At 28.4% G+C, this 12,529-nt stretch overlaps 1 protein-coding gene across 4 annotated transcripts in view; it reads right to left on the reverse strand.

Moving 5' to 3' along the window:
• The window catches only part of shtd (anaphase promoting complex subunit 1), a 74,508-nt gene that overhangs the window by 12,833 nt on the left and 49,146 nt on the right, over positions 1-12,529 (reverse strand). For all 4 annotated transcript variants that reach the window (XM_043040202.3, XM_071187137.2, XM_071187136.2 and 1 more), the window contains 8 exons: positions 8,232-8,306; positions 7,613-7,677; positions 6,851-6,941; positions 5,852-5,962; positions 5,322-5,467; positions 3,442-3,528; positions 2,076-2,193; positions 410-487 (listed from right to left, as the gene is read on the reverse strand). In XM_043040202.3, coding sequence (XP_042896136.2) covers positions 410-487; positions 2,076-2,193; positions 3,442-3,528; positions 5,322-5,467; positions 5,852-5,962; positions 6,851-6,941; positions 7,613-7,677; positions 8,232-8,306 — 771 coding nt within the window. The remainder of the gene's footprint in view (positions 1-409; positions 488-2,075; positions 2,194-3,441; positions 3,529-5,321; positions 5,468-5,851; positions 5,963-6,850; positions 6,942-7,612; positions 7,678-8,231; positions 8,307-12,529) is intronic.

Raw genomic sequence — 12,529 nt, forward strand, 5'->3', positions numbered from 1 at the left:
AATTCAATGGTATAATCTATGCTGATGGCCAACAAACAGATCTTCTGCACTATTTTACAATTTTATTTATATACAATACAAAATTCAACCTTTCTTTATTTGTATCTCCATTATATCACATTTTCAAATATATATCTCACTAATTTCTTATCACTCAACAAGCACAAGGTAACGAAAAGCTACTATTAAATTAATTATGCACAACACATATAATTTATTCACTTAAAAAAAATCCTACATAGTTTTGGCAAAACTCATCTTTTTAGTAACTAACTACAAACACTTTACTTTTGATACTAAGACTCACAATTGATAGTTACAACAATTAAAATGTGAGTTATTAATGACTTCTTTTAGATACATCAAAATTTATGAATGGCATTATTGTAAAATAGAAAGATTACTAAACCTTTTCTAAAAATTTCAATTCAGGAAGCAAGCATGGAGCTTTCAAAGAAAATGTTGCATCTTCATAAAATTCAGTGTCCTATAAGAGATACATGCAAAATTACCAAGGGATTAGACTTATATTCTTCAATCAATTATACCTCAATTAATTAGCATTAACAAGAAATTATCCAATTTTAATGGAACAAACCTAAAGTTTAGAAAACTCTTGTTTTAAATCGGAACTCCAATATCATGACAGATTTTTACTTGTAAGCTACAATAGTGAAATCTATGACAGTATTAAATGTATTTAATTTTTTCGTTTTTTTCTTCTTCCCCTATTTTATTTTGTTAAAACTAGTAGCTTTAAACTGGGAAGAATAGCATAAGTTTTGTATTTTGGAATTTTTTATGACAAAACTTACAGAAATATAAATATTTAAAATTTTCTTTAAAAAAATTTTTTTTCAGTCAATTTTTATTATTTAAAATATTATAGTTGAAAGTCAGGTAATAAATTTAGTATATACATATTTTTGTGAACTTGTTATTGAGGAGATGATATTGACGAAAATCAAAGATTGATAGGTTTTTCACACTTTCGACAGTCATATAGTTGCTTATTTCATAGTTTCCTTACAAAAGTACAAATAAACACAAATATTTCCTTAGCATAGATATGTTCATTCAATAATACTTTTAAGAATTTTCTGATTCATATTAAAACACAAATTGATATGGAAGAAAAAAAATCAAACGGCTAAAAATAAAAAGCAATGTTATGTAGATATTACTTAAAAATAGTCTCATAAATTTATGTTATTTCAAACAAAAATTAAAAGGAAAATGTTTGTTCCACTCTCAATTTAACAATCACATACAACTTTTATACATACTTTAATATTTATTAATTTAAGTATATATTTCAGCGCAGATTGCAATGATGGAAGGAAGACACAACAAAAAGTTAAAATCCTATTTCAACTTAACTTTACTCTAGGGTACCACAAAAATATTTTAAATAAAAAATTTTATTATATATGACACAACAAAAATTTTCTTCAAATTAAAATGATTAAAAAAAAACCTCATTGCTTTAAAGAAAATTGCTATCAAGAAATATAAGTCAATGTATTTGATTGGACTGCTGTTAATGGTTTGGAATCAATTAAGTCAAAACAAATACCATATATTCTAATGAGTTTTGCATTATACACTGGTGGACAAAATTAAGAGATGGAAGACATTTTCCCAAATATCTAAAAAAATACTGAATATAAATAAATGAAATTTGGTATGGATATAGCTTATTCCATGATAATAAAGTATGCAAAACAAAAATGAAAGTGCCATTCACTGGCAAAACCTATTGCCAATAAATCCAATGTAGTCTGAACTTAAGGATAAAAGATGACAATAAAAGTAAGGCTTATACAGTGTGTGTTACCTCTAGTATGTTACCAGTGTGTGTTACCTCTACAATTTCAGAATATAGCCAAATAACTGCCATTAATTTTTTTTTAAAGCATTTTAAAACACAAATACAATTAAGAGATATAAGGAGAAAAATAAAAGTATTTTTGCTACCACATTAAATTATGGTGGACTTCATTAAATAAAAAACAATAATTCAATAAATAAATTACCCCAGAATTTAACATACATAAAATAAAATTTAAAGGTACCTTGAACTTCACTTTAATATTAATGTAGACTGGTTTATTTGAATCGATCAGACGTGGAACAATCAGTCGAGGTTCTACTGCTAGTACATAGAGATGATAAAGGGCTTGTAAATGGTACCTAAAAACAAAATGCAAATTCATACTGACTTAGTAATCTAGCATAAGTTTATAAAATGAATGGGAAGTTATTATATTAAAAAGGAAATATAGTACGATCTCACAATAAAAAAATACAAATAGCAAAAAAAAAGGATATTTTGGACATTTTTCAGTTAATTACAAAGTGATACAGCAAAATTTTGGAATCGATATTCTTAATAAAATATTATCTAACTCATTTTTTTCTCACCATGAGTTGATACAAAATCATCCAGTTCCTGGAAGTTTTTGAGATTATATTGTCTTTTTTATAAAGTACAAATGTAGTCCTGGAATTAAAAGGACATCACCTTCTCTTTCACCATAACCTATTTATAGGTGTCAAAAATGACTTTTAAAGCCATTAAGCTTAATAAATGATATAATTCTTTAAAACGAAAAGATATCTATTTTCATAACATTATTTTAAATTCCATTCATACTTAAAAAATCACATTTTTAAAAATTTGCACAAAGTAATAACTCAATAAAAACAGCTTAAATAACTTTTTCTTTTTTACTACTCATAACTATGAATATTCTTCAGTTTCAACTAAACAGGTGTATCTAGTTCGTCTGTAGTTCTACTCAAAACAATTTACAAACACTAGAAAGTAAATTGTTTCTCTTTAACATGTCAAGCTTTTCTTTAAAGTTTTTGAATTTAAAGTGAAACTTCCTGGGAATTACCTCTCTCCTTACTCTAAAAATTGGTTAGGATAAGTGGTTGCCTCAATAATTTGGTTTTTCTACATACATATTTTTTTTAATTCAAATAATTTAAAATAAGATTGCATTTTGGATAGTGTCAAATTGTCTGTTTCCTCTCGCACTAGTTTAATTTTATATCCTGAAAAAAGATAATTTAAATTAATATCCTCCTTAAATTTATCATATTAAAATTGTTTACTTGTAGAGTGTTGTCTGGTCTTTGGTATTGATAATTTAGAACTGGAATATTAAGGTAAAAAATATGGTGACTCAAAAAAGCAGTTTTGGAAGGAGACACCCCTATAGGGTTCACTACATGTTTTATTTATTAGAAAACATTTCACCACCACATGTAATTCATTTATTTTTTTAAATGTTGAATTTAAATATCCTACATTATAAATACCTCTCACAATTTTGCCATAGGGAAAGGTATTTTTAGACCTTGCAAGGAATTACTATACAGTAATTTGTAAATAACCCTTTAGATTTAAAGAAGAAAAAAATTTAAACATACCTGCTATCATTACTGTGCTGAGGGAATTTTGGGAAAAAAGCACAGATCAGAGCACCAATACTGAGGGGAGCAGTGTTCAGAGTGAATCTAAATATTAATTAAAAACAGTTTATCAAGTTTACAAATCTAATAAATTTGAAAAAAAGTTTAATTATGAAAATGCTCAACATCAAAAATTAATGGTAATTTTAGAGAATAAATAAAATAAGCCAAATTTAAATAAAAATTAAATTTAATAAATACAAACAACAAAATAAAAATGGTGTGGGCGATAAGTGTTAGGCTTTTCATTCTGATGCTTCTTCTGCTACACAAGTAACACATATTCATAATTTTTTATTATTGATTACAATGCTCTCTGTTGCTAAGGCAGAAATTTTTGTAGTCAAAAGCAAAACAAAGATTTTAAAATTATAAGCTCATAAAAAAACAGGCAAGAATTTGAACTATTAGTGTAAAAATATTAATAGAGTAGTTTATCATAGAGAATAGGATTGTTAATAAAAGTTAAAACTAGACCAGAGGTTTTCAGTCAGCATTCTATGCATGAAACAAGAGCAAGTGAAAAGAGCACAGACAGATCATATTTTTTTAACAATACACATTTTTTAAAAAAATAGAGGAAAATAGTCTTAAAATTTAACCAATAACTAAAAATCCTTGGTTGAAAACAACATTCAAAAAAAGGATTTCATGATATTATATCGAAAAGATGAAGAGCAACACATTTTGTCAACACAAAAGCACTAGAATACTCTATGCCTTTTATACTAATCTATTTGTGTGGAAAAGAAGTAAAGCACTCCTGCATCAGTTATGGGGTTAATTTTTACATACATGCATAGTGGCTTCAAAATTTTGAGACCAACAGCATGATGGTGGTAATGTGGTCATCATTACCCACCATTCATATTTACTTCTCAAACGAACTCATACCCATTGATCTGAAACCCAGTGGGCTTCAAACCAATGCCGAAAATTAAATCCCAGTTTTTAACAATGGCAGCAAAGTGCCTTAACCATTGAACCAGCTCATTTTATCTGTGTGAACCATTCACTTATCGATTAATATGAATAAATACTTGAAACAGGTCCATGAAAGCATCATTAGTTAACACAAAAGTTGCTTTAACTGCAATTGCAATTAGAATATTTTGCATGATACAGATATTGAATTTTCTAGCTACCTGAACATTTTATATTTTATTCACTTACTTAATAAACATTAGTTTAACCATTATTTCTGAGGTAAATGTTTCTTCCGTATTTATAAACATAGTAGAGCTACTGATATTAAAAACAATAAATTGTTTTAAAAGAGCTTAAGCTCTAATAATATGAGAAAATTTTGGGAACTTGTTACATAAAATAAAAATGGTTGGGAACAGCAATTAAACACTAAGAAAAGACAAATACTTTGATAGTGCTGACCACAAAACATGTTGCAAAAAAATGCACGACACATAAAGAAAAACATTCAATTAATTCTTACTGATATTTTATCAAGTGTTGCAAGTAACAGAAAATTTATTGTACTAAAAACAATTAAATCTGCATGTAATTCATGACAAATGGAGATGAATATTCAAACAAATGTTGGTGATATTTTGACAAGTGTTTCACATTATCAATTTTTTTTTAAAAATACATTCACGTTAATCTATAATAAAAGCAGATCATAAAATGTAGCTACATTTTAATATTATCATAAAAATTTAATAGATTATGTATCATCACAAAAATTTTTATATATTATTCTAAGTACATTTTATTATAATGCAAAGTTGTGAAAAGAAAAAAGGAAAAGGAAAACATAAGTTCAATTTTAAACATTACATTTAACATAAAGTTCAGCATAAAAAAATCATAAATATACAAACCTTCCACCACCTAAGAACAGTAATCCAAGACCCATGTGTGTCACTACATGTGAGCCATATAATACATAGCTAGCAGCTTGATGAACTCTAGATCTTAAATGACGACAAATTCGAATGACATCTAAATCACCAGTACCAGCCATTACCTGTTAGAGATAAAATAATTTTTTATAATGAAATATTCATAATAAATTACAAAGATAAATTCATAACAGAAAATTTTGGCTTTGCAGATTTAAAAAAACAATCAGTAAAACATTACTTGTTATCCTCTTTGTTATAAAAAAATTTTGGTGATATATCCCTTTTTTACATGAAGCATGTTGCATGCATTAGTTATTTCTAAAGTATTGTTTTTATGTAATTGGCATCTATAGGTTTTAAAGCTATTCACATAACTAAGAGATATAATGCATCAGGTGAAAAGAAAGTTATTATATCAGTCTATCGATATATGCTTTAATTTGACAAAAATATTTACTGCCGTATCTCATGATGTAACAAAAAATATACTGATAAATCAAACTTACCATGGATAAAGATAAAACAATAACATTCAAGCAAGTTTCAACTGTGCTCCGACCAGCTTGATCGCTAGCATATTTTCTGGAGAGCTGAATGAAATGTTTTGCATATTGCATCTAAAATTTAAGAAAAAAGAAAATCATTTATTTAAAAAAGTACCGCAAACTCATTAAAATATTTATGCTCTAAAGCAAAAAAAGAAAATGAGAATAATAATTTTTTTCCCCAATTTAAAATCTGCCTTAGAAGTCATTTAAAATGGACAGTCTAACAAAACATCCACTATACTTATTCAATCAGTTGCATGGCAAGGGTAAATCCAGTGTGCTGCAATGGGATATCAGACATGTAAACATCAAAGGGAAAGAGTATGCAGATGCTTTGGCCCCCGAAACCTTGAAAAGAAGCCTAAAAACCTTGGCAACCATCATATTTGCAAATGGAAACGCAATAGCCATATGTAGACTTCTTAATCAGCCATTAAAAAGAGCCTCAAATTTCAGACTCTGATTCTCTCAAATAAAACAATTACAACAGCCAGATTAAGAAAAATTGACTATTAAGGTATAAAACGTATTCCTACAATAAAAATTGCTTAGAAACTCATCTCATACTGAAACACATTTACTAGCGGCGGGTTTTCACATTAAATATATTAAGACTTAGTATGCTGCCAGTCACTTTTAAATCCATATCTGGAAATTCTTTACAGTCCAGAAACATCAAGCTGGCAGCTGCAATCATTCGGATATCTGATAAATATTTTGGTTACCTGAATTTTCTTTTCTTCTTTTTTTAAGCCTTTACTTTTTTAATGATAGCAATATCCACGGACATAACAATATAATAATAAAATGAAGGTTATAAAAACTGAACAAGAAAGTTTAGCCTTTCATTTGTTGTATAAAAAATTTTATTTTTTATGTTCCAACAGCATTAGATTACGATAATCAGTTCTTAGTTATCTTTAAATTTTTTTAAAAAAAAAAGGTTTTCACACTTACCAGTGTTTTAAAAGCCTCATTGTTTCCAGATCCAGCAAATTTTAAACCTATGCAAAAACATCCTCCAGCAATAATGTTGCAATATACTTGACTAAATAAAAAATACACTTATATTATAAAAATTAGAACAACATAGTATAAATATTTAAAAATAAAAAATTATGATAGAATAATAAATAAAAAAGAATTTCTTATTACGCTTAATTTAAAATAATTTATTATAGGCTAGAACAAGGCTAGTTAATTACTTTATACTCAGGTCTAAATTTAATACTTTCATAACAGACAAAATGTAAATTCATTCATATCATATATATTTATGTCCAACTAATTTACACATTTCTTTCTAAAAATACAAATGAATAGCTACTTTGATTTTTCATTATAGCATACATACTGGTCTCCTTCATTTAAATTAAATTTATCATATTAGACTAAGTTTAAAATTTATTCTCTCTGAGCTTTAATCCAGACTTTAACTTTAGGGTAGGTATTTGACCATAACGAGAAACAAATTTTAGTGCTATTTTGAACAGGTTGAAATATTCAAAAACTGAATATTTCTAATGAAAGAATATTTAAAATCATTTCAATTTAAGTTAAAAATTGAATATAAAATTATAAAATAATACATAAAGAGTGAGAAAATGTGATTGTTGTTATGTGTTGAAAATGCAATTGCACAGTATAAGAAGAAAACCAAAAACCTTTAGTAATATGTCATTAAATATTAAATAATTATTTCAAATCTGAGTAAAATACCTCATTGTTTCATAATCAATATCATCTTGCTGATTTGTTTTTTGAAATGCATGCTTTAAAACAATCTAAAAGTAAAGATTAGAATATTTTAAATCAAACTACATAGAAAGTAAAACAATGCAGAAAATAACATAGTCAAAAATTTATATTTAAGAGTTAAATAGTTTTTACTTATGTCTATCTTAAAAATGGCGCAATAAATTTCAAATTTTTCTAAACATGACATTTAAACATTAGTGTTTCACTTTGATAAAAAATTTACCGAAATGTTGAGTTTACAGTGGACATTTAATGATACTTACAAATATTCATTGCAATACCTATGTTACATAAAAAAAATTTTTACTTGTGTCCCTCATTAAAAACGCCAAAATTGTAATAATGCATTGAAATTACACTTTCTGTAGGACATGCAAGTTTTTCTAAGCATTTCTTGCAATATAACTAATTAGTAACAGCCCTAGTTGCAGAATACACATTTTGCGTGAGATGTAACAATTTGAATAAACCAGCTGATTGAGAAATATCAGTAAAATGTATATGAACACTTAGGTAAAACCTTTAATAACAATACAGTAAAGAAAAAAAATTTCAGATAAATTTTAAAATTTTAACTTACAGAGGGTAAATGGCTTTCAACCCACTGAACAGATGGATGAACAGACGACCACAATATTAAGCCTTTACTCAGAGTCTGAAAGACAAATTTAATTTTAAAAAAACAAGATTTATTATTTTTAATATAAAAATAATTTTTCATTAATATTGTCCTTAAAAACAATCAATAGTCAAAATAAATTTAACTAGAAAAGGTGCCACCAGAATCTTCTACAAAATGTTTTGTACAAAGCATTTCAAAATAATGTGGTGAAAATGAACATAGTTTCGCAAAGACTATCTGGAGTTGCACAAGGGGATTGAAAATTATACACAATATGCAAAAATAATAAACAAAAATTATTTTACACAATTTTATTCAGACCATAAGTGAGAAATTTAAGGATTTAATGTCGATTAATACAGTTATAGTGAAGAGTGGATAATTCTAACATTCAGTAACAGCAAAAAATCAGGAAAAGAAGGATAACAGATCAAGAAAATACGGTTGCAAATGGAAGTATATGAGTTTTAGGGCAAAATGACATCTTGGGAATAGATGGTTATTACACACTTCCACACATTACATATTTTTGATCAACACCATAACAGGAGATACTCAATGTTTCTTTAGATACTTAGAGACATGATTTGCATTGGGACTGCATAAAATAGTGCATCTCTTCTAACATACAAATATAAAATGTGCAAAATCCTTTAACAGTCAAAGATAGGGTTTGCGCCCCAATGTTTATGCTAATAGGTAAGATTTTTTTATTATTTTACTTTACGTTTGCCTGTTTTGTCCACAAATTTTGGTTTTTTTATTTTGAAACAAGACGTGAAGCTGGACAGTTTTCTAAATAGAAGATTTGAGTGAAATAACATACTGCGTGACATTTTGAAAACATTCTATATATTTTGTTTAAGAATTTGTTATGTTTACTAGCAAGTGTAGTGTTGCTACAACTCTCTTTCCTTTTTATGACTATCAGTGAGCCTATTTCTGCCCAAACTGTCTGACTGTTTTAGATAGCCTCTCTGTAAATAAATTAAGCAGTTTTGGTCTGCCAATTTTTGTGTAAGGGTTGAAAACCTGTGAAGAGGGGCAGGAGAGAGGTGAGGAAGAGAGGGGAGAGGACTGGACTAGCTGCTAGAAGAAGTGGAGAAAAGGATTTTTGGTAGAAAATTCTGAAGAATAAAGATACATCTACCCTGAAAGAATGGCTGCAACAGGACTGAACAATTAAGATAAATCCAGCGAATAATATCCTGCCACTTACTGATCATCAGCTCCTCAACATTTTTAAGCACATGTGCAAGATAAGTGACTTTAGATTTTATTAACTCCAGCAGTGATTCCCTTTTCTTAAAGATTCTTCAAATCTGTTTGTCACATGTTGATATAATATAATTTGTATAGTATAATTTAATATAGTATATAGTAATATAGTATAATTTGTAATGATCTTATTTTATTATGCCACATGGTCAAATTTATTCTCATGAGTAAATCTTGATAATTGAGTTGATCATCATTAAAATTGCTTAAGTTAATTCTATCCCTTGTGATCATTATTTCTGGACAAATATTTTTTTTATACTTTATTTGTATGTGTTGGTGATGATTTGGGATAGGCCTTAGTTGTAAAAATGTATTAGTACTAAATTGTAACAATTGTCCCACTATACTTTACCCAAATTGTCACCACATGTATTTTGGTGCCGTGACCAGGATAATAGGTCTGGCAATTATTTGTGTTAAATATAATTTCCAAGTTTGTAGATTAATATATTTAAATATTATTTTCACATTCATTTGGCTATTGAGGGAATAAGTTTATTATAAAATTTTTGGACCATGTGGTAAATATTTGTTAAACCTAATTCAGTGCACACATATACTTAACACATATATAATTTAACAGTGTCATTAGTTGGTTCTATTATCTATTTTTAAGCAAAAAAAAAAAAAAAAAAATGGCTGAAGGTTTGAAATCCCCATTTTTGTTGTCTTTGATCCCCACCTTAAATGATCAAAATTATAATGATTTTTTTGAATCCTTGGAAACCACAGCAAAATTAGCTGAATGGACAAAGGAACAACTATTGGTTATAACAAAATTAAAAATGGAAGGAGCTGTTAGGAAGCTTTATAACAATTCATTAGAAGGGAAAGTTACGGATTACGAATCTCTGAAAAAGGGAATTAAAGGCTATTTTACGCCTACTACATCTTTCGCTCAAAACTTTGCTGCATTTTCTACAGCTGAGCAGAACACAAGTGAAACAGCTAGGGATTTTGCCATGCGGATTGAGGGATTAGCAAAATTGGCAAATTTGCCTATAGATTTTAAGGAGAAAGTAAAAATGTCGCAATATATTAACGGCTTAAAACCAGCTTTAAAAGCCCAAGTTATTCTTTTAAATCCTCTATCGTTTGATGAAGCTATTGAAATTTCAAATAGGGTAGAAAACTCATTACAAACTTTAAGTTCAAACGTAAATGCTCTTAACACCCCTCCAGTACATAAAACTAATGATATGCCAAATGACTACGTTAATGTTTTAACACTCCTAACTAAGCAGATAAGTGAGATGCAAATTCAAATCAATGAGTTAGCTGCTGCCAATATAAATAAAGTTCAGAAAATAACTTGTAATTACTGTCAAATTGTTGGACATAAAGAAAATGAGTGCAGAAAGAAGAAAAGAGCTAATTTTAAAAATCGCCCAAATCATAATAGATATCAGCAACCCACTCAATTTGCTATTAATCAGCAGCATCCATTTGTAGTACCCCGGCAGAACTCACAGAGTTCATTCAATCACCAACAGCAATTTGAGGTACCATTTCAAACCACTCAGGTACAATATAATAAGGATTTTGCAAATGACCAACAAAGTTATCACCAAACTCAACAATCTCCTTTGTACACCACCACACATAGAACCGAAGCAAATAATCAGGGTGGCACTCGACCCAAAGAATTTCACCCAAACTACTAGAGGGGAGAAAAGGTAATGGATCAATTTTTTCAGTAAATCCCCAACCTGATCCAGACGATAACCTAATCTGTAATCTAAATCAAAACTTTCTACCTATAATACAAATTAATGTTAATAATATAACCTGCAGAGCCCTTGTTGATTCAGGTGCAACTGTAAATGTTATTTCCCCTAATATATTTCAGCAATTGAAGGAATTTAAGGTAAAAGATTACAATTCTAGCTTGACTGCTGTAACAGGTGTAGGTATAAGTACTAGTTCAGTTATTGATACTGAAATATCTATTAGTGAGGAGACATTCCTAACAGAACTTATTGTTTCTAACCAACCACTATCGTCAACATTTGATTTGATATTAGGATTAAAGTTTTTAAAAGAATTTAATTTCATTATTGATTGTTCAAAATGTGTAATATATAATCATTCGATTAAAATAAAATGGTTGGATAGCGTTAATAGTGAGGTTATAGAGAGGGATAAAATGGTATCAGTTAAGGCTAGTAATAGTTTAAACAGTATAAATAATTCAAATATATGTAAAACACAAAATTTCGGTATCCTAAATAGAAAACTAAAGTTGCCTCCGCACTCAGTGAGTAATGTACACATAAAAATTTCTAATTCAAGTAAACTTGCTACGGGAGATATCGTATATGTGCAACCAAATGAAAATAATATGCAAAATGATTATTTTGTTGCCCATGCTGTGACTGAAGTGTTGGATGATTCAGCATGTCTGATTCAAATTTTTAACCCTACGGAGGATATTATTACTTTAAATAAAAGTTCGAAAACTTGCAGGATCAAGGGTGTGACGGTTGATGAAGTAGAGCGCTCACAGAATTCAGCAATAAATACCATTACTGGCAATAATGAGGATTTTCTTAAAAATTTTAATTTAGTACATTTAGATGAAAATCAACAAAAAAGAGTATCTGATCTTTTACTGGAATATAAAACTGTCTTTGCTAATGAGATAAGTGAGTTAGGGTCTTGCTCTTTGGTTGAACACCACATTATATTAACTGATGATATCCCTGTTCGGCAAAAACCTTATCGTGTCCCCTATCACTTGAAGGCTGAAATGAGGAATCAGCTTAACAAATTGTTGGATGCTGGAATTATTCAGCCTTCAACATCCAGTTATGCCGCTCCTGTACTCCTTGTGAAAAAGGCAGATGGTTCATATCGATTAGTTGCTGATTTGAGAAAACTAAATGCAAAAACTTTACCTGATAATTTTCCAATTCCAAATTTAATGGAAATGATAGACCTGCTATCTGGATCAAAATTCTTTTCCTCTTTAGATT

The sequence above is a fragment of the Parasteatoda tepidariorum genome, chromosome 9, assembly GCF_982258835.1.
Source record: "Parasteatoda tepidariorum strain Cologne lab strain chromosome 9, Ptep-v5.0, whole genome shotgun sequence".
In the NCBI taxonomy this organism is placed as follows: Eukaryota; Metazoa; Arthropoda; class Arachnida; order Araneae; family Theridiidae; genus Parasteatoda; species Parasteatoda tepidariorum.